The 22,023-nt window shown below is 52.3% G+C and overlaps 1 protein-coding gene across 2 annotated transcripts in view; it reads right to left on the reverse strand.

Annotated features, from left to right (window-relative positions):
- Nucleotides 1–12,590: 12,590 nt before the first annotated feature.
- Nucleotides 12,591–22,023, reverse strand: part of ABHD17C (abhydrolase domain containing 17C, depalmitoylase) — a 50,711-nt gene continuing 41,278 nt past the window's right edge. For both annotated transcript variants that reach the window (XM_062204850.1, XM_062204851.1), the window contains 2 exons: nucleotides 16,192–16,371; nucleotides 12,591–14,056 (listed from right to left, as the gene is read on the reverse strand). In XM_062204850.1, the coding sequence (XP_062060834.1) occupies nucleotides 13,837–14,056; nucleotides 16,192–16,371 (400 nt within the window). In that variant the 3' untranslated portion in view covers nucleotides 12,591–13,836. The remainder of the gene's footprint in view (nucleotides 14,057–16,191; nucleotides 16,372–22,023) is intronic.

A 22,023-nucleotide genomic window follows, 5' to 3' on the forward strand; every position in this document is an offset into this window, starting at 1 on the left:
TTCCCAGCTTCTGTCTTTGGCCTGGTTCAGTCCTGACTATTGCAGGCATTTGGGAGTGAACCAGTGGGTGGGAGCTCTCTGTCTCTCTCTCTCCCCCCAAAAAAGAAAATTCTAGAGCTGGAATATGGTAACGGTTACACAATGTGAATGCACTCAGTGCCACTGAGCTTCCCACCTAAAGTGGCTAAAAAGGGCACAGCTTGTGTATTCTACCACAACGCACACAGTAGGAACTGCAGGGCAGGGGCTGGCAGCGTGGCCCAGCAGGTTAAGCCTGCAGCCCTTTTCAAAGTGCCAGGCCCAGTCTCGGCTGCTCCACTTCCAACTCAGCTCCCTATTAATGCAGCTTGGAAGGCAGTGGAAGATACACCCACGTGGGAGACCCAGATGGAGTTCCAGGCTCCTGCCTTCAGCCTGGCCCAGCCCCAACTGTTGTGGCCATCTGGGGAGTGAACCAATGGATGGACGTTCTCTCTCTCTCTCTCTCTCTTTCTCCTTCTCTCTCTGTTGTCCTGCCTTTCAAATAAATAAAATAATTTGTCTTTAAAAATTGCAGGTCAAATGGGCTCTTCATTTTACTTTACTTCACTTCACAGGTAGGGATTCCGTGACCCAGGCACAGGCCAGGGCCCCTGGCTGTAAAGAACCAGGCCAAGTCCAGGCCAAGGCCTCCTTGTTCCTGAGCTGCTGGCCTGGCCCTCTGCCTGGAGCCCATCCTGCTGAGCCAGCTCAGGCAGGTTCCTACAGGAGTGAGCCCTGCTGTCTCCTGCTGGAATCCTGGTGTGCAAGGAAGGCTTCAGGGTGGAGGCACCAGAGCTGCCCAGCACGGGGTACAACATGCACAGGAACTTCACCTAGTGGCATAGGAACCCTCAGCCACAAGGGCGTGGGGTGGGGGAGGGAGCGGGTGCCATCCGATGAGGCTCTGAAAAGTAACAGGACAAAAGAGCTTACGCAAGCCTTGCCCAACGTGGAGTGCGAAGGACGGGTGTCCCCTGTTAGTCATAGCCAGTTGTTTGTCCAAGTTTGAGAGTGTGGAGGAGGGGACCGGGATAAGGAAGGGAACCATAAAGTGAGCTGTTTGGTGACTGGTTGTATCATAGCACAATGGAACCCACAAATCTTTTCAGGACACTAAGTATCATTCGTTTCTCTACAGGCTTATTTACTTATTTGAAAGAAAGGAAGGGAGAGAGGAGGAGAGAGAGAGAGAGAGAGAGAGAGAGAGAGAGAGAGAGAGAGAGATTGATTCCATTTGCTGATTCACTCCCCAAATGTTTGCAGTGGCGTAGGCTGGGCTGGGCCGGGCCAGGCTGAAGCAGGGAGCTCCATCTGGATTTCCCACATGGGTGCAGGTGTACTTGTACCGTCCTCAGCTGCTTTCCCCTGGAGTATTAGCAGGGAGCTGGATTGGAAGCAGAACAGCTGGAACTCAAACCAACCCTCTGATATGGGGTGTCGGCGTCATAAGCAGTGATTTAACCTGCTGCACCACAAAGCTGGCCCCACTCAGTATTATCCTAAGCATACTTAAGATGGTCGCAGAGTAGCCCATTGTACAGACTAATAGCTGAGTCCATATTGCCAGAAATAGGCTGTTTTCAAGTTTCACTGCCACTGGAAGTACAGCACTGATTGTCCTTGCTAAGTTTCTCTCATTTTCTTTTCTTTTTTAAAATTCATAGTCACAGTTGGAGGTGAGTTTAAAAAAAAGTATATTTAAAAATATACATTTAAAAATGTATATTTATGTATTTTTATTTATTTGAAAGGCAGAGCAAGAGAGAGAGGGAAAGGGGGAGGAGGAGAGAGAGAGGAAGAGGAAGAGGGGGAGGGGGAGGGGGGGAGAGAGAGAGAGAAAGAGAGAGCTTTTCCATCTACTGGTTCACTTCTCAAATGCCCCCAACAGCCAGGGCTGGGCCAGGCTGAAGTCAGGAGCCTGGACCTCCCTCTGGGTCTCCCTCATGTATGTCAGGGGTCCAAGCAACTGAGCTGTCTCCCAGGTGCATTGGCAGGAAGTGGATCCAAAGCAGAACACCCAGGACTCAATCCCAGACACTCTGAGCTGGGATTCGGGTATCCTAGATGGTGGCTTACTAGGCCACTCATCTTCTAGATCGTTTCCTGTGGATAAATTCCTGGGAGCTGAGTGATCAAATGACTGGAAATTGTTAGGACCTTGATTCAAGGCATTCTTTAAGAATGGTCGTACTTACTTGATGTATAAACTTAGCAATACAACTTTAGCATGCCCCCTTATTTATCCACACCTTCATCTCCAATGAGTATACTTATAAATTTTATTTATTTATTTATTCATTGGAGAGGCATAAACAGACAGACAGACAAGGAACTCCCATCCACTGGTTCAATCCCCATATGCCCACAATGGCTAGAAACCAGGCCAGGCAGAAGCCAGGAGCCAGGAACTCAATCCAAGTCTCCCTTGTAGATAGCAGGAACCCAACCACTGGAGCCTTCACCTGCTGCCTTCCAGGGTCTACACTAGCAGGAAGCTGGAGTCAGGAGCCAGAGCCTGGAGCTGAACCCAGGCTCCTGAGATGGATGGGAGACAAATGTCTTAACCGGTGTCTCAACCACTAGGCTAAATGCCCACACTGCTTTAAATATTTATACCAACTTTGTCATTTAGAATGATATCTTATCTGTGGAAGATGGCCCAAGTCCTTGGGCCCCTACATCCACGTGGGAGACCCGGGAGAAGCTCCTGGCTCCTGGCTTCGGATCGGCACAGTTCCGGCCATTGTGGCCATCTGGGGAGTGAACCAGCGGATGGAAGACCTCTCTCTCTCTCTCTGCCCCTCCGCTCTCTGTGTAATTCTGACTTTCAAATAAATAAATAAATCTTAAAAAAAGAATGATAGCTTATTATTTAAATCTACCTTTATTTGATTTATTCATTGGATTTTTGATTAAATATGTGATTACTGCAGACAACAACTCCTCATGAAGTTATTTCATGTTTCTGGGCTATCTCATGTATCACAAGCCTCATTACTGGATTATTAAGTGCATTTTAAATTATTTGCCATATAGTTTATAATGTCTCTCCCATTTGTCAGTCATGTGTGCTATTTTTTTAATGTGAAAGGTTTGTATTCTTAACAAACCAAATCTAGATATTTATTCTTGTGTGGTTCCAAGATTCATTTTGTTGCCATTATTAATCTCCCCTATGACTTCTTTTTACTTCTTAATTTTTATTACTATAAAGAGAGCAGATTTCGTGCATTTCATAGGCACAGTTCTAAGAAGATAACCATGCGTCCCTCCACCCCCCCCCTTCCCTCTCTCAATCCCCCTCCTTCCTTCCTGTCTTTTCCTTGCAAGTTCTAACTCATCCTTCCATTGAGTCCCTTGGGTGTTACTGCATCAAGACACACAAATCTCATTCTTTTTTATTTATGTGGTTTTATCACATGGCCAGAACTTCTGGAAGGTGTTCATCACAAAGACATGAATTATAGCTAATTAGTAACTCGTTGGCAATTAATGCATAATTCTGAGACACACGTTGACCTAGAGCCAGGACTCAGCTTAAGTCCTTTTAGACCCCAGATTTTGAGCAGACTGAGGTTTTCAGTCTTGAAACTTCTCATCTGGGACTTCTTAGGACTGTAAGGTCCACCTCAGCCTTTGCATCTCTAAGGACCCTGGCTATCTTGGCTCTTCGTGCCTTTACTCAAATGTTCAGATCATCTTGCTGTGCCCATACAGAAACTTTGTAGGATTTTAATTGAAATCATGCAGCCCAAGAATCTGTTTCGAAAGAAGTGATGCCATCCATAAACATGGTATATCGCTCACTAATTCAGACATCTTTCCAAAACACTTTCTTTTCTCTACAACATGTTTTGTACATGATGTGTTAGGTCATTCTCGGGCACATAATGCTTTTCACTTCTGTTGTGAATAGAATTTTTCTTGTTCAGGGCTCTTTGAACATTTTTCCCGATTTTTAGTAATAACACTGACTTTTCCATATTGATTTTGTGTTTGGCTAGCCGGCTAGACTCATTAAATCTAGATACTTCAGGCTTTCTGCATAGAAATTATACTTCAAGAATAAGAGTTTTTTTAAATTTCCAGGTATAATTTGGGCATCACAAAACCTACACATTCAAACGTACATCTGAAAGTTGGTGGTAAATTGGGTGAACGGTGCAACCATCACAATACATTAGCTTTCAAATGTTCAGTGCCCCTCCTGTTCCACCTCTCCTAATTTTTCTCTTGACCTTTGTTACCCTACTGTGCCAGCTAGAATCTTTTGTGCAATTCTGAACAGGGGGAAGGTAGGTTGTATTACTGCTGATTCTCAGCCCAGATGGGAATGTCTCAGCTCCGGGTATAACTTGGCTGTTTTCACCTTGCTTTGTTTGAGATAGTCTCTGCTTTTGTGGAAGCTTTCTTGTATCTCTAGCCTGATACACTTTGATTTTATTCTTGAACAGGACACTGTATCCCATCAAAGGGTTTCTTTGTATCTACTGGGCATGAAGACGTGACATTCCCCTAGGCAGGGCAGTTTTCAGTTAAGCTCTTGCCTTGGAGGGTTTCCGGGTTTTGTTTACTGCCCTAGAGCTACTCCCGACTGGGAAACCAGCGCTCAGGTTAACCTGGTCCACCAACTTCATCCAAGGAGAGCATTGTTTTCGTCCTCCTCTTCTCTTCTCGTCCTCTCATCTCTGTTTTGCATCTGGCCTGCATCGTTCATGTTTTCCTGCCAATTCATGCATCTGGGGAAGATCTATCATTTATTCAGTGGTGTTAACTGTTCTCACTGGCAGGGGTTTGTCCACATCCCACTCATCACTGAGCAGAACGCACGAGACCTTCTTGGTTCCAGACCGGGTGTGCTTTGTGTGCACTGTCGTGAACGGGCCTGTGACATCTTCTAATTATTAGAAGTAAACTGGGTGATGATTGCTTTTTGTATACTCATTTTGTCATCAACCATTTTTATTTCTCTCCCTTACGAATTCCGAATGATTGCTCAATTGCTTCCAAGCACTTTTGGGCTTCCTGCATGAGATACGCCTCTCCCCTCTCCCCTCCCTCCACCCCAGCACATGGTTAGAACTTCTGGCATTACATTAGATGCTGATGGTGACATTAATCCTTGAATATAGACTGAATATCCCTGATGTCTCAACCTTAAGCATGTTTATTATTAAGATTTTGGTTTATTTTGTTATATTGAGAAATCACCCCTCCATATCTATTTTACTAAGATATTTTCAAATCAGAGGTGGATTTTGAAATTCATTACTATTTTTATTTTGAAATCAGTGAGATTATGTCTTATTAACTAATATGTCTGCTAATATTTACTGATGCCACATTTGTGTAGCTGGAAAAAAAGCCCCAATTTGGTCATGTTTTGCTGTCCTTTTGAAAGATCAGGTTGGATTTTATGGTATTTTATTCATCACTTTGGCTTTTGTGTGTGAGCTCTTTAGTCTGTGTGTATGCATTGTATGTGTGCATGTGTGTGCATTCATACATGCATGTATGTGTGTTTGCATGCACACGTGTGTTCATGTGTGTGCATGTATGGTGTGTGTGTGTACACACACATGCCTGCACCTTTGGAACAGTTTTTATATTAGGGAACTGTTTCTTAATAGAAATAATTAACCTATAATTGTCCAGGTCTAGCTTACTTTTTTGAAGACAATTTGACTTTTATTTTTTAGTGCTTTGAATGCTAGCAGTCTGTTCTCTTTGGAGAACTATGTTGGGATCCAGAGCTGTGCCATCAGTCGATTTTTCATTGTTATTTCATTCAATGCTTATTGCGCTAAGTGAGATTGTCCAGGGAGAACATACCAGAGGCCCAGAGCAGTCAGAGTCAAAGCCACCCAGCCCAGCCACAGAGACAGACATGAGATGGTGGGCCTCTCACTGCAAGCTTGGCCCCTGTCCCTGGTGCCAATCAAAGCAACGAGGACAAGGAAAGAGAACACTGACTGTTGACAGACCTGCCGGCCTCAAGGACTGCTCCTTGGCTGGATGAGGGCGTTCCCAGCCGATAAGGGGGCTACGAGGAAGGGTGTGTTGGTGTGGCCAAAGCACAAAGGAGCCACAGGCCTCTGGGTTTGGACACCAGACTTGTCACCAGGTTGAGGGCAACACACGCCGTCTCTGTTTCATCACGGTGGTCCCTGTGGTGCAGAGTGGTAGCCGTGCTTTCTTCTGCAAACAGAGTTGAGACAGGAACGAGGTGATGTGTGCCTTAGGACTGCGTGAGTGGGACACTTCCCAGCTTCAATTGAAGGAGTAAAACTTGTCTGCTTAGGTTGTTTTATACCCACTAACCAACAGCCTACTGTCAATGATAACCTTCCCATTCTCTGGGAGACGGAGTGGTGACTCATCACACTGCTTTGATGATGCAGAAGGTTTGAACCTGTGTTTGCCATGAGTCTCCAGTGCTTCTGTAGTGGATTCAGGTAAGATGGGAATACAACATCCAACCTACGGTACCACGGCTATGAGTACGACGGAAAGGGCCACATGTGAGGTGCCAGATAAGGACTTTATCCCACCACCGATCCAGGAGAAAAAGGTCAGAGAACCAACTCCCCTACTGGGTCCCCAGACCTGTTAGCAATGGGGTGTGGTGACCCAAAAGTCTGTTGCAGCCAGGTGGTCTCTTGCTGGGGCTTCTCAATGGGAAGAGGTGTTGGTGTAGGCACAGCAGGTGCATTGGCAATGACACAGGCCCCGCCCCTGGCCTGCCCCTGTTCTGCCTGCCTCTGGTCCAAAGCCATCCATCCAAAGCAACAGCCCTGGCAGTTTCATTTTCAGTCATGGTAAGGGTTCGGGGAGATTTTGGAGGTCGTGTTGCTGCACAGCTATGCCCCTCTCCCCCCTAAGCAACAACAAGGTGAAATCAAAGAACCACCTGCCTCTATCAGGGAGGCCATGGGCAAACCAGAAACAACATTAAGACAATGTGTCCAAAGCCTGGACGGTGTGTAGAATGGGTACAAACGGGGGTTCTGAGGGTACCAAGTAAACACTGGATCTGTTCTGATGTTTCCTAGTCCGTTGCCCACGAATGATCATCTTCTGTGCAAACAAAAACATACGCCAAGGGAGCACAGTAGACAGATGCCTGATAAGATGCTCCCAACAAGCGAGCAACTGTCTCCAGCCAGAGGAGAGCCAAGGCCTCGCCCGCCCATGGGTAGATTGTGGCTTCCTGAGGGCACACTGGAGACTTGTCCTTACCCGGTAGTGATCACATGTTGAGGCTGTTGTATCTCTGAGACCCGGGAGAGGGCCCACTTAGTTCCCAGCTTCCCAGAGGCAAGGCGAGGCATGGGACATGGGATGCTTCTCAGCACGAAAGTGCGCACCATGCACCTGCGATACATCAGATACACATCCAGGTACAAGCTGAAGCTTTTCCCAGGACCTATGAGGACCCTGGCAGTCCTCATACGTTTCATGCCAGGTGAACGACCCAATCCCTGGGACCCGCTACTGAGCGAGCTCCAGGAAGGGCAGCTCCAGGAGTCGGTCGGTCGATCCAAAGAGGCCAGGGTCCAAGCTGTGTGAGCAAGAGCTGCCCAGGCTGTGTCTGGGACCAAAGGGTAAGAACGCAGTGTGGGTCTTAGAGCTACCATTCTTCCTGGTTACACAGCTGCTTCACGTCCTCTACAGGCTGCCTGGCAGCACCACGGAGGATCTGTATCCTTTAACATCTGGGGGGACTCTGGGCAGCTTTAAGAAAGCGTGGGGGGTGGGCAGAAGGTCATCGGGCTCCCTCCACTTCGCAGCCAAATGATGTTCAGGGCTCTGCTTCCTCCAGGTTTTTGACAGCACTCGGGCTCCCAGCTTGAGAGGGTGCAGAGACCTGCAGGGACACCCCGATGCCCAGGAGGTAGGACCTGATTCATTTCCTGCTCATGTTGTGTTACTGTCCTCACTTCGAGCCTCAGCAAGGGTCTCTCCCATGCTACTTCCTAGGCGCTCAATTTCAGCCTGCTTCTCGGGGCCACCCTTTATCGAGAGAAAGACAAGCAACACTGCTTCATCCCATTTTAGAAGAGTTTCTTGGTATCGTCTGGCCATTGTCTTCTTTTCAATTTTTGTTCTTCAGTTTTCCCAGTAGATTTGGTCTCAGAGCCACATCATTCTCGCTGTAGATGAAGGGCCTTGCTATGTGCAGAAGAAAATCCGCTATGGCTTTGGAGAGAACACAGTCCAGATCCAGAAATAGGCCCTTGTAACAATATTTTGACCACGGCACATGCTCTCTCTATCTTAGTGGCACAGGCCTCCACCCTCCCCGAGAAAGGATCCACTGGTACACAAGCAAGTGTGCAGTCTCCGGGGGCCTTCGGCATTTGGAGGTTGCTCGTGGCTCCTCCAAGGGCTGTGCGTCCAAGAGCTGAGTGCCTCTTCCAGCCGGCAGCTTTTCCATCTCTGGGCTGTTTGGAGCACACAACTGGCAACTTTGAGGGAGTTGTTGTACTGCCTGCTTGTAGCTGCGCTCCCTGCAAACAGGGCTCGACCAAGTCCCCCCAGGCACGGCGCCTCTTGTGCACTTTCTCCATCATTGGCAGGACCAGGGCCTTAGGTGCAAGTCCGGGAGAATTTTCCTTTCCAGCCCAAGTATCAAAGCCCCAGTCCTTTGCCCTTTCTTCATCCTCTGGTGTGACCAGGTTTAACTCGGTCCAGGTCAAGCCTGCAGATCAAAGCTCCAGGAAAAGGTATTCCCCTCGCTGCTGGCTTCTCAGCCCGATCGGCAGCTCAGGTTCCTTTGGCAAGCTAAGCACCCACCCTTTGCTGGCCAGGACAATGTATCCTAGCCACTTGTCCCGGCTCTGCCGGTGCCTGCCGTAAGTTCAGAACCTCGGTTGCATATCTAATTTCGTTATTTCCTGGTGCGTATCTCTCCAGATAACACCATGAGCGTACACAATCACAAAGACATAAAGTCTGTACGAGTGTTTGCCTTGTTATTTGTTTTAAAGCTCTTCTCCAAGCACTTGATTCGAGCTTCTGGAGAGAAGTTGCTGGCTGCAGTGCGGCTGTGCCCAGGCAGTGTCATTCTGTAAGCACTGCACACCCAGGCTTCTGCTGTCTACTGTCCTTACAGCCGCTTCCACCGGCGGGACAGGTCCCCGGCTGCCTCGGGCAGGGGCTGGCCTGACAGGGCCCTCCTGCCAGCTCCACGATGTCTAACCAGCAAGCTGGGGGAGGTGGGGGTCGTTCTCCCTGCACAGGCAACGAGGTGGCAGGGTTTGAGGTGGACACGATTTTGAATCTCTCGTCTTGGACGCCCTTTTTTGTTTACGCTGCGTCTCCAGGCACCTGTGTCTGGCACGGCCAGCAAAGCATGCCGGGGCTTCAGGCTCTGCCTCCCCCTTGCATTGCATGCATCAGAGGTGATGCTGACGAGCTGGGAGGGGTTCAGGCCAGGAGCCCTGTCCACCCATTGCAATTTCTCCCGAATTTTTTAACTTTGTTAAAAATTTTAACTTAGTTAACTTTGTTAACTTCTTGCAGGGGGGCTTCAGGGTCAGCATCTATTTTCCATGTCCCTGATGGATTTGCTCCAAAGACTCAGAGGGTCCTGTTGCAATTCCTGGGCTTCGTTTACGCTTTGCTGCTCCCCTTCTAAGTCCGGCTGAAAAATGCATCCTTTGTCATGGATCAGCCTTGTGCTCCCTTCCCTGGAACTGGGATTTCAGGTGGGCTCGAGGGCAGGAGCAGCATCTGCTGGGTCAGGGGTCTGGTTAGGGTCCTCAATGGGAGGGCGCTGTGCCTCTTCCCTAGCCTTATCGCCGACCCACCTGCGTACATCTGCCATTAGCAGGATATTTAATTAAGGCGCTGAGTCGGCCCAGCTGGGGCCACCGATCCATGGGGAAGGGGCCAGTAAATGGCATAGTCTTCTTTTGAGGACCTCCCCCATAGCCCGGGTTTGAATTCTTCCTAGAACCACCCTGCTGACCGCCTTGCACATTCAGGCCCCCGTGCGACGCTGTCACAGAGGAAGGTGCCTTGCTCTCATTATGGGTGCTTCTGGCCCTACTCAGTTCCACGTCCCGGAGGTGAGGGCCTCTCGCCCACTATGCTGTCCCAGTGAGGGCCTGCCCTGCTCGCAGCGGTGGGCAGACAGGACCTGAAGGGAAGAGAGAAATGTGAGAATCCGGGAACACCAGAGGCTGGATCCTCCTGGGCACCACTAGCCTTCTGGACCCTGCATTGCAATACAGTTCCCACTGTCACATGAGATCCCGAGTTCGGATCGCATCCCCAGGCCACCTTTCTCCAGATGCTAACACACACAGTGGCCAGGCAGCATGGCAGTAAAAGACCACCTGTTTCATAGCCATGAGCTCGTAGCCCGAAGCAGGCCCATCGGCCACAGGTCTCCCTACGCTCAGCTGGTACAGAAGTGGAGCCTCCCGTTTGCAACGATGAAATTCACAGACAGGATGCACCAGACGATGCTCATTGGACTGTGGTCGGCCAACCCCCCTGAATGGCAGCCCCACAGCCAGAGCGAGCCCTTGTGCCTCGGCACCAAACCAAAGAGAGAAGGAACTCACCGGCTCCCAGTCCTGCCCGGCTGTGATCACCACCGAGGCCCACACTGGGCTGGAGGGGTCCCTAGGAGCTCTTTCTACCTCTACCTCTTTGTGTCCCTGCCACTAAAATTAATCAAAATTTTAAACATTTTTTAAAAAATAAACAGAAGACGTGTTTTTTTCTTTCTCATTATTTTGAGACAACAGCAACCGTTCCAAGCTCCAGCTTTGAAAGGATCCGAGAGTGAATGGTTTCAGCTGGGATCGTCCTTGGGATTGCAATGACTCACCCACATCTCTGTCACCTTACTCACCTAGGTTCAGACACCGTGCAAGACAGTAGGATGGATGAGAAGACGGTCACAATATGTTATTTTTAGGCCCCTTCCTTTTTTATTTTAGATTTTTAAAAAAAATGTATTTGAAAGGCAGAGAGACAACAGAACATTCCCCCAAATGTCCACAACAGCCAGGGCTGGGCCAGGCCAGAACCGGAAGCCAGGGACTCCACCCAGGTCCCCCTGTGGGTGGCAGGGACCCACACTCACTGGAGCCACCACCACTGCTTTCCATGTCTGCACTGGTGAAGCTGGCCTGCTATCCAGGCCGTCTGATGTGCTACGCAGGCTCCGTACCCACCAGGCTCACCGTCTGCTCCCCTGGGCTTTATTTTAACATCCCTAGAAAGTTCTCACTGGTGTAACACAAGGAGTCACAGGAGCATCAGAAATAAAAGGATTTTAGGCCACTACTTGATTCTGGCCCCTGGACCGGGGAGAAAGGGGCGGTCGCCCCGAGAGGAGAAGCCTGCCCTCCCAGTGGAAACCCAGGTGCAAAGGGTGCACAGCTCTGCAAAGAGCCTGCAGCTCAGAAGGCGGGCCCTCCCCAGGAGTCACGCCCCAGCACACCTGCCAGCCTCAGGGGCACGCACCCCCCAGGTCGCACCCCAGCCAGGGTGGACAGCACCACTCCCCCCCTGCAATGGCAGTAATCACCACACCCAGTGGCTACACCAGTGACGCCTCAGGGCTGCGCACCACACCTTCTGCTCTTGTTGCCTATTTCCTGTGGATGCTGCTGGGATGGGGCTGACGGCAGGAAACTGGCAGAAGCGTGAGGGAGGGAAAAGAGATGACGGAGCTGCTCGCCAGGCCGCTGGCTGTGCTGCTGTCCCGTCTGGGTCTCCCTGGGCACGTGACCCCCAGAGATGAGCCAGCCCCAGCCTCCCCAGGCTGACACAGGGACAGGTTCAAGAGCAGGAAGTCCCCTGCACAGGTGCATGTGTGCACGCCCCTGTACGCCCACACTGCCCTGCCCCAGAAAGAGCAGCGTGCATCAGCTGGTCCTTTTCCGGCTTGGTGGTCATGGGTTGGAAAGCCTCCAGGGACACACTTGGGTCAGGGTTCCCCACCCACAGGCCCTGCCTCGGCCCACCAGGCCGCGGGACGGCCGCCTTCCTTGCTGGAGCTGCTGTGTAGCCAGCATTGGCGCACGCCCCACTTCAGTGCCTCTGCACCACACGGCTGCAGCTCTGGCATCTCGGCTTCTCGCAACACTTATCTCAGGTCTTCTACCCAACACAGGCACCCCCATTCGGTAAATCCCAAAGGCTTCTTCCGCTTCATTCACACTTTCCAGAGCTGGCACTGTGGCATACCGGGTTGAGCTGCCACTCACAGCACTGACATCCTGTGGGGTGTTGGTTCGAGTCCTGGCTGCTCCACTTACGATCCAGCTCCCTGCTGATGCGTCTGGGACCCTTGGCCCACTGTCACCCACGTGGGAGCCCCAGAAAAAGCTCCTGTCCTGGCTTTGGCGTGGCCCAGTCCAAACCCTTGCAGCCATTTGGGGGTAAACCTGCTGATGGAAGCTTGCTCGCTCGCTCTCTCTGCAACTCTGCATTTCAAATAAAATAAAATACATCTTTAAACATTTTTTTAAAAAAAAGAGTTTCCTGACGCACTGTGTTCTGTGCTGGAGACAAGAAGGAAAGAACATGGCAGCATCCCACGCGCTCTGATCCATGCATCCTTTATTCTGTTACCAACCACTGTATCCCATCCAAGCAACAGTACACAAACCGGCCATCAACCGCAATCCAGTTGTACAACGATCCGAGGCTTACAGTACATTTAAGGCTTTTAAATTTGAGGGGGGAAAAAAAAAAGGAGAGAGAAATCAAACCCAAATCCCCCAAACCCACACCCCCAACTGATACAAGCAGTGTAGCGATTCTGAGCATCGCACGTTTCTGATGCCTGGCCCAGCTCCAGTGTCAAAACCCAAATGAGCTCCTCAACTAAAAAGAGTAGTTCAGCGGAATTTTAATCACATAAATTCTTCAAAGCATAAACTTGGAAGTTTCGTCTTCGAAATGTTATAAAATTGTTTTTTTTTTTTTTCCTTAATAGCAAAACATAGGAATAAAAACATATTAACAAAAGGTATTCAATCATTTACATTACAAACAAGGAGATCTGCTGTTCATTGGAGCAGCCTGGCAGAAGGAAACCCCCCCTTGGGAATCTATGCACAATGTCACTGCAGGTATGTACAGTACTTGTTAAAAAGCCTCCTGGGAGGACGTCAGGGTAGCAAAGGCCCCGAGGCTCTTGGTTAGACCAACCAGACACTCAAAATAGTAAAACTCTGTTGGCTGGTAAGAAATTTACATTAAAAAAAAAAAAAAAAAACAGAAACACAAAACCCCAGTGTCTCAGTGTGTAAGAATGTTCCAGTTCGATTTGTACGGTTACAGTTGATGAGGCTGCTCGGGAGAGCTGTGGGAAGTCACTCTCCGCAGAGTTTGTTTCTGGGGAAAAGACGCGCGTGGGAACCGAAATGCAGGAAGGGGTTGTCACCACGGGTCGTTCCCCAGTGGCACCGCCACCGCGGCACGAGGCGGACGGAACCCACGAATCCAGCGGCTGAGAACAGGAGAGCTGAGTGTGAAATGCTGGCAGCGATGGCGGAGACGGGCTTGGCGGGGGAGCGGGAGGAACAGGTGCATGAACAGACTCCGCCCCCACACTGGACAGTCCCACGCTCAGCGCTCGTTCCTCCGCCTGCAAGGGGACCGGGACCGGGGCAATGTCACCTGTGGTGGGGACTGGCAGAGCCGGCTGGGATCCCCCCCCAGCTCTTTGCCGAGCGCACCCGGAAGGCTGGGCACTTCCTCCTTCTCCACGAGCCACTGCGGCGGTAGAAGCAGGGGCAACACCGAGGGCTGCACAGCCGGGGAGGGAACGGCGAGGCATGGTCTTCAGGAGTTGGGAAGTTCGTGGGAGATGAACTGTTTCAGTCTCTCCAGGTACTGTGCGTAGAGTTCGATGTCATTGTGCCCGGCCCCTTCCACCCAGAGGGGCTCCACGGCCCGGGGACAGCGCTCGTACATGGCCAGGCCGTGGGAGAAGTCGATGACCTCATCCTCCGTCCCGTGGATGACCAGCACGGGAGACGTGACTTTGGAGATCTTGTCGATGCTGCAAGACAGAAGGGGGTGGGGACAGAGGGGACTCCTTGAGGATGTCCAGTATCCTCTACGACGGAGGCCAGTCGCCATCCTCAACAAGTAGGTCCCCCTGAAGACTTCATACTTCAGAGCGGCTTGGGAGGAAGCCACAGAATCCACGCTGTGGCTGCTCCCGCACACGCACGCGCAGTCTCCCACCAGGGGCCAGCGCTGAGACCTGGCGTCCCATATAAACGCTGCTTCAACTCCTGGCTGCTCTGCTTCTGATCCAGCTCCCTGCTATTTTGCCTGGGAAGGCAGCAGCGGATGGCCCAAGTGCTTGGACTCCCGTCACCCATGTGAGAGACCTGGATGGAGACCTGGATATTACAGCCATTTAGGAAGTGAACTCATGAAGACCGCTCTCTCTCTCTCTCTCTCTCGGCAATTCTGCCTTTCAAATAAATAAATCTTTAAGAAAAAACCCCACCATCAGAGTGGCATTATTTGTCACCATGGATGAACCCATCTTGGTATACATGTATTTCAAAAGGCTCATGGAAACTGGAATTAAAAGCTTATTCTGATGCCAAAAATATTTAAATCCATGCACTTTTTGAAGGCCCCTTATTCATCATGATGGCTTGGCTCTATGTCCCTCCTTCCTCCCCCAGTACTTCCTGCTAATTCTTTTTTTTTTTTTTTTTAAGATTTATTTATTTGAAAGGCAGAGTTAGAGAGAGGCAGAGGCAGAGGCAGAGAGAGAGAGAGATCTTCCATCTACTGGTTCACTCCCCATATGGCCGTAACAGCCAGAGCTGCGCTGATCTGTAGCCTGGAGCCAGGAGCTTCTTCCAGGTCTCCCTTGTGGGTACAGATGCACAAGCACTTGGGCCATCTTCCACCGCTTTCCCAGGCCATAGCAGGGAGCTGGATTGGAAGTGGAGCAGCTGGGACTCGAACCGGTGCCCATAGGGGATGCCGGCACTGCAGGCAGTGACTTTATCCACTACGCCAGCCCTATGAGGGGAATTTAAAAAAAAATAAACAGGGCAGAACTTTCTGTGTTTAAATGCATCTGTCTTTGGTAAGTTGGACACCTAATCCAGTGCCATTCACACTTCCTGAACACTTCTTCCGAGAGCCTGGATTAACAAGACAGAGGCTCTGTCTCAGGGGCAGGAGCCTGGCCCATCAGATCAACTTGAAGATGACTTCTTAATGGCTGTTGTTTAAGCTGCCTGCTCATTTAAGAGCCCCCTCCCTTCTCTGTGCAAGGGTGCTTTGAAAACTTTGTGAAGAGATAGAATTAAAAGACAAGGTTACGGCCAGCACTGTAGCATAGTAGGTTAAGTGTCTGCCTGTGATGCTGGTATCCCATACGGGCACTGGTTCAAGTTTTAGCTGCTCCACTAAAAACCCAGCTCTCTGCTAATGGCCTGGGAAAGCAGTAGAAGATGGTTCAAGTCCTTGGGCCCCTGCACCCGTGTGGGAGACCTGGAAGAAGCTCCTGGCTCCTGGCTTTGGATGGGCTCAGCTCTGGCCATTACAGCCATTTGGGGAGTGAACCAGCAGATGGAAGACCCTCCCCCCCATCTGTGACTCTGCCTCTCAAATAAATATTTTTAACAAAAGACAGAGTTCGGAGGCCCCCAAACTCTCAAAGACATGCATCCAAGCACCTTGAAGATGCTCAAGCAAATGGGTGATGAGAAAGCTACGCGTGGCTTTCAAAATGTTTTGAACCAGAATAAAGCTCATCTTTTACTTCCAATTTCCCCAAACTTGTTGAAGTATCTTTGTGTCGCCTGGCTGAAGAAGCAAGAGAAAGGTCAACCTTGTGCTGGCCAATGAGGGCCCCATCACACATGTGGCACGCAGCGCTCTCTGAGTCAACCCCACGTGTTCTGTTCAGTGGATGAGTGGTTCGTGAACTGCAGGGTCCTACTTAGGACGCATGGTTGGGCATCTGCCTTTGATCCTGCCCGTTACAGCTGAGTCACTTGGCCAGAGGTCCTCGTGCCCCAGCCGGGAGCTTTCCACCAAGTCTCTTGACAGCGTCCCTGGCCCCGGTGGTGGTCACCCCATGCCGCCCAGGATGCCCGGCCCAGAGTCCGAGCTATGCTGACGTCAGATCTCAGGCGGGCGTAGGCTGCCGGCACTCACCTGGGGAAGGCATCGAAGCAGTACGTCTTCCTGGTGTCGGGGAACGCCACGCGCAGACCGGACATCAGAGGGGAGTGCAGGATGACGGCTGCGCACTCGTACCGCGAGGCCAGGTCCACGGTGGGCACGGTCCCGATGCTCTGCCCGTACAGGATAATGTTCTCGGGACTGACGCCGTAGCTTGGGAAAGCACAAGTGGGGTACCATCAGCTGTCATGCCGGGAGACAGGGCCAGAGCAACCCCCATCCCCTAAATCACAACCCTTCCCATCCGCCCCAGCCACCAGCTTACAGCCCCATCACCCATCACATGCAGATACAACACATGCTGGTGCCTCTTCCGGTGCCAAGAGAGTGAGATCCTGACCTCCCCAACACTTTGCAAGACTAACAGACACAACCTCTTCCCCCAGCTCACTGACTAACTCCTTATTTTCAGCGCCCACGACCGTCTCATTTCCTACCATCCCCCCTTGTGGTTTCTCTGTGGCCACTCATGCATTTCTCCAGGAGACACGAGAGCAGCTTCGGCGAATTCTAATACTCAGGATGTCTCAAGTTTTGAGGGTAGGAAAGAAACCTAACATTTCCAAGAAGGAGGTCTAGCGGGAGACAGTCCCGGTCACTGCACCCAAAAACGGTCTCCCCCCTCTTCTGTGGGTGATTGGCTGTGTGGAGTGCGGGCTGCATTTCCCAGCCTCCCCTGCAGGTTGGGGCGCCCTGAGCACCAAGCCCTGGCCAATGGGATGTGAGCAGAGGTGACCGAGTGAGCCCCAGGTCACGGCTTTGAAGAGAACCCCGTGCTCTCTCCTGTCCCCTGGCCCTTCCTGCTCATGTGGAGCAGGTGCACCAGCGAAGCTGCCAGAACACAGTAGCACCCAGACGAGATGAGGGGAGGACGGGGGCGTCCAGGAAGGAAGCACAGACACAGTGAAGAAGAGGGGCACACACACACACACACGAGAAGATGGGACACGCGTGTTGCTATCCGACAGCACAGGAAGATTCGAGTTACTCAGATGAGGGATTATTTCACACCTAAGAGACGGACAAGGATGGAACCTGGTGCGAGCTAGCAAAGACACGCAGGTGTGGAGGTCTGTGACCTGCGCAGGTGTGTGACCTGGCACGAGCCCTCGGGAAAACAGCTTGAGAGGACCCAGTGCCGCCAACACCTGGGACAACAAAGGGCAACTCCTGGAGTGGACAGGAGAAAGGACAGGCTCCTGCCAGCAGCCTACAGAGAAGCCAGGGCTGGGAGACAGGACTGGAACCCACGGAGGCAGGCAGGAAGCCCACAGCACGAAGCCTCCGGGCCTGGGGCGGAACACGTGGCTGGGAGGAGCCCAGGCAGGCAGCAGGAGGCTGGGAGCCCCTCCCGCAGCACCAGTGTGTCCAGGGCCGGGTGATGGAAGCGACACTGTGCTCTGAGCTGACTCTCTCCCTTGGGGGGCCCACGAGAGATGGCAGAGGCAGGAGCCCAGGAAAGAGACGGCTGAGCCCTGCGGGGGTCTGGACCTGGAGGAGCAGAAGCGGGATACGGAGTCACGCGTCCTTTCAGGACCCGTGTAGAAGCCAGGGGACTCGCGAGGCCAAGCCCTGCCTCCACACAGAACACACCGGGCACCGTCCTTGCAAGTTCTGCCAGTACTTCCCCATGGCAACCGGCGCCGTGCACCCCAAAGCTGGCCCCAGGAGCCAGTGAAACACGGAGCGCCAGCCACGCCGGAAAAGCGACAAACTCCTCCATCACGACCGAGAACTGCTGCTCGTCGTCCTTCCCCCCGGTAGGATGTCACTCTGGGTGGGTTTTATTTTATTTTTTTTATTTTTAATTATAATTTGCTCTTTTGGGGGTTGTCACAAGGGCAAAAGGTTAAAAGCGATTCCTGGGGCTGGTGCTGGTACAATGGCTTGAGCTGACTCTTAGCAGACCGGCATCCCACACGAGTGCCAGTTCTGCCTCCGATCCAGCTTCCTACTAATGCGCCTGGGAAAGCAGGGGAAGGTGGCCCAGGTGCTTGGGCCCCTGCCACCCATGAGGGAGACCTGGATGGAGCTCCTGGTTCCTGGCTTCGGCCTGGACCAGCCCTGGCTGTTGCAGGCATTTGGGGAATGAACCAGCAGATGGAAGCTCTCTATCTCGCTCTGTCACTCAATCATTCAGATAAATAAATACACACTTTTTTTTTTAAAGATTCTACCCAGCAAGCATCACTCTGTGGGTAAGATGCAGGGGGACCTGCCTGCACTCTTCATTGCTTCCGGTCCCTGAGGAGGTCTTTCCAAAGTCAAGGTCAGGCTGCTCCCCTGCCCTCGACCTTGTCCTGGGCATTTCTGGAAGGAGTGTGACTGCCTCACCCCAGGGCTGCTATGGATTCCCACCCCTCCCCCGCTGTAACAACCTCCTCCCCCAGGCTCCCAGAATTTCATTCATTGTCCTCTCATTGCCACAGACACATCCATCTCTGAACCCAAGAAAGGACTTGTCCCTGTGCTCTCGGCTCCAAGTGTAGCTCTGTCTCCCACCCCCACGCCCCCACCATCCCATACACTTCCAGTACCTTCAACCCCAGGCCCCCGGAAATCCACCTGCAGCCCTGCCCGTGTCCTGCACACTGTTGCTGGGAGAACCAAACCCAACAGCCTTTCTCACCACACGGGCCCGGTTCCCACCGAGAACCACACCTTTCTCCGTGAATGGCATTGCCTGGCCTCTGCAACCAGGGGTCAAACCTGGTATCTCCTCCCATCTCCACCACAATGGGCTCAGCCCCTGGGCAAGCTCACCCTGCCCGAGCTGCTGTCTATCACACCCTTGCGTCTCCTCTCCATCATTTCACTGGACCTGCTGGCTCCACTGGGAACTCTGTGTTGCTATGGTGGCTGACTGTGCGTCGGGGTGACCGGGCTGGGGACGGCAGCCAGCTGGTGAAACACCGTTGCGGGGTGCCCCACCCTCCCAGTGTGGGTGGACCGCGTCCAACCAGCGAGAGCTCCAGCAAAAGGAAAAGGCAGAGGAGGGGCCGGTTCGTGGCCAAGGAGCGGGCAGAGCTGTAGGATTTGGTCTGACAGTAGCTGGCAGGCTACTGCAGGAGCAGACAGAGGTGGGTCTCAGTGGGCACAGGGTTGAGTGCGCACAAGTGGTGAGCAAGAGGCAAGGCACAGGCCCACAGCTTACGGCATGAAGCACGCAGGAAGGGCAGACTGTCCCTCGCCTGCCCCCGGACACTGCAGCTCCTGCTCCTCGGGTCTTTGGACTCTGGGACTCTGGGGTCTATCTCCTCTCTCCTCAGTCCCCAGGTTTCCGATATCTGCTCTGGTTCTTAAGCTTTCAAAGGGCAGAGTGTGGGGTGACCTAGCCCCCATGAACACATGAGCCAATTCCCGTAATAAATCTCCCGTAGATGTATGTATGCATGGATCTATATCCATCCATCCATCCATCCCTCTCTATCCATCTCTCTGCTACAGGCTGTGTTTCTGGAGAATTCTAACACATCAGTGAGTCCCAAATCTTCACCCCCAGCCCTCTTCTTCCTCCTAAGACCCAGAGCAAAACGTCCCCTGCCTAAGGAAAGAGCAGGTGGACAAAACGAAATGGCTCTTGTGACCCCTGGCCTCACACATGTCCTTCGATCTTCGTGTGATCCTGCGAGGGAGTGAACGTTCCCAACACCACTTCATGTGCGAGAGACTCGAGGGCGAGGGCTGGGCAGCTGTGCGAGTTCCGACAGCTACCGAGCTCCAGGGCCATGAATTTACTGCAGGCCCCTGACGTGGGCACGTTTCAAACCCAGCATGCCTAAGACTAGAGTCATCGTCTTCTCTCCTCAAAATCTTCCCAAGGACCCGCCCATCATGGGGAACCTGGAAATCATGCTCCCCTCCTTCCACTGCCGATCTCTCGTAGCCATAGCTGAAGTCAACTGGAGAGTAACATCAGTTATGCAAAGCAGGTACTGTTCAATGTCAAGTTCAGTCGAGATATTCTCTCTCTCTCTCTGTAACTCTGACTTCCAAATAAATGAACAAATCTTTAAAAAAAAAAAAAAAGGCTGTGTGGGCGCAAGGCCTGCTGAGTCCCTGGTCTCCCGGAGGCCTGTGTGTGTCCCAGAGCAGCCCAGGTAGGGATCAGGCTCGCCCTGGACCCCGCCTGGATTCTGGGGGCCCGGCGCCAATGTGTAAGTTGTCTTGCCCCTTTTCTAGGGGAGGCGATGCTCCCTGGGTGAGATCAAACACACTGGCTTGTCCATCGTCACCACGCTCTGAAACCTGACCCTGGGCTTGGGACAGCCCAGGTTTCCTGGACAGCGCTGGAACCGGGTCCCACAGCCCTGCGAATGACCGGATGTCTGGGGCTGTGGGAGAACTACTCAGGGGCCTGGGATCGACTGCATCCCCGACCTCAGCCTCCTGTGACTCTAACGTCACCACCTCTGAGGCCCCTCTATTACGACCCTGTCACTCCACTTCCTGCCAACCCTGCCGTGGCCATCAGGACTCCCCACTTTCTCCCAGGCCTGCCTTCCTCAGCTCCATCCCAGCGGCCAGAGTGGACACCCCAGCTCGGACATGGCAGTCCCTGGTGTTTCCCAGTGGAGCCCAGGGTCAAGCAGAGAAGATTCCAGTCTTCTAAGGAACGCGGGATGAGCTCAGGAGAAGAGGATACCCACAGGGCTGCGTGTGCTTAGCGGACGCTCATCACCCCAGGGCGAGCCCTCCTGGGCCAAGCCCCACCAGAGTGGGTACGGCTGCGTCTCCCCCTGGGAAGCAGTCCAGGGGGAGATCCCTCCGGGATCCGGGAGAGTGGAGGCGCCTCTGTGCTTTGAACAGAACGCGACAGTGGCCAAAGGCTGTTCCTGAGCAAATTACAACTGAACCTCACACAGGACCACCCCCTCCCGGGGACGTGGGGAGGAGCAGGCTCTCTCTCGGCTGTCAGCCAGCCCAAAGGAAGACTAGAGGCACGGCAAACACAGAAGCACTGATGTTTTAGGCACGGTGTACGGTTTTTCTGAAAACACAGCCCAAGATGTGAAAGGCTCACAACTTTTCCCAGGAGGAAGCCGTGGCCGTGGGCAGTGGCTCCCCATAAAAGGAAGCTGCAAGTTTTGCTCTCAGTTTCTCAAAATGTTGACTTTTTTTTTTTTTCCTAAATTTTTATTTATTTGGCCAGAGTCACAGAGACATGGTCACAATGGCCAGGCCCAAGCCAGGAATTTCATCTGGGTCTCCCACATGGCTGCCAGGGGTCCAAAAATTTACGCCACTTTCTGCCGCTTTTGCCGGGCTATTAGCAGGGAGCTGGAGCGGAAGCCGGGCAGCCGGGAGTCGAGCTGGCACCGTACGGGATGCCGGCGCTGCAGGTGGCAGCTTTACCTGCTACGCCACAGCGCCGTCCTCATCTCCCACCTTTTTGCAGATGCAAGCTACTCCAAGTACAGGTCGGCCATCGCAAGTGCAGGCTGGAACCCCTCCCCGGGCTCCTTGAGTTGCCCTGAGTCAGCGGCAAGAGGGGCGGCTGAGGTCAGCAGTCCCCGGCCGGAGCTGGGAGGGGCGTGGAGACAGCCCCGTGGGAAGGGTCAGTGTCCAGGTGAACACTGGTGTGTCTGGGTTTCAGTGCAAGGCTTCCTTTTCCATCCATAACCGTGAGCAAGCCCGGCCTCCCTGCGTTGTGTTTAAGTTGTCGGCCTTGACGCTGTCCTCTGTCGAGAACATGCCCACCTAGCTTCAAAGGAAGCACACTTGGCACGGTTCTGCTGGCTTTGAAGTCAACATTTTAAATATTTCAGAGCTAGAATTCCTGGTGGAAATACCTTAAGATGCAGG

Source organism: Lepus europaeus, chromosome 11, assembly GCF_033115175.1.
Source record: "Lepus europaeus isolate LE1 chromosome 11, mLepTim1.pri, whole genome shotgun sequence".
Classification (NCBI taxonomy): domain Eukaryota; kingdom Metazoa; phylum Chordata; class Mammalia; order Lagomorpha; family Leporidae; genus Lepus; species Lepus europaeus.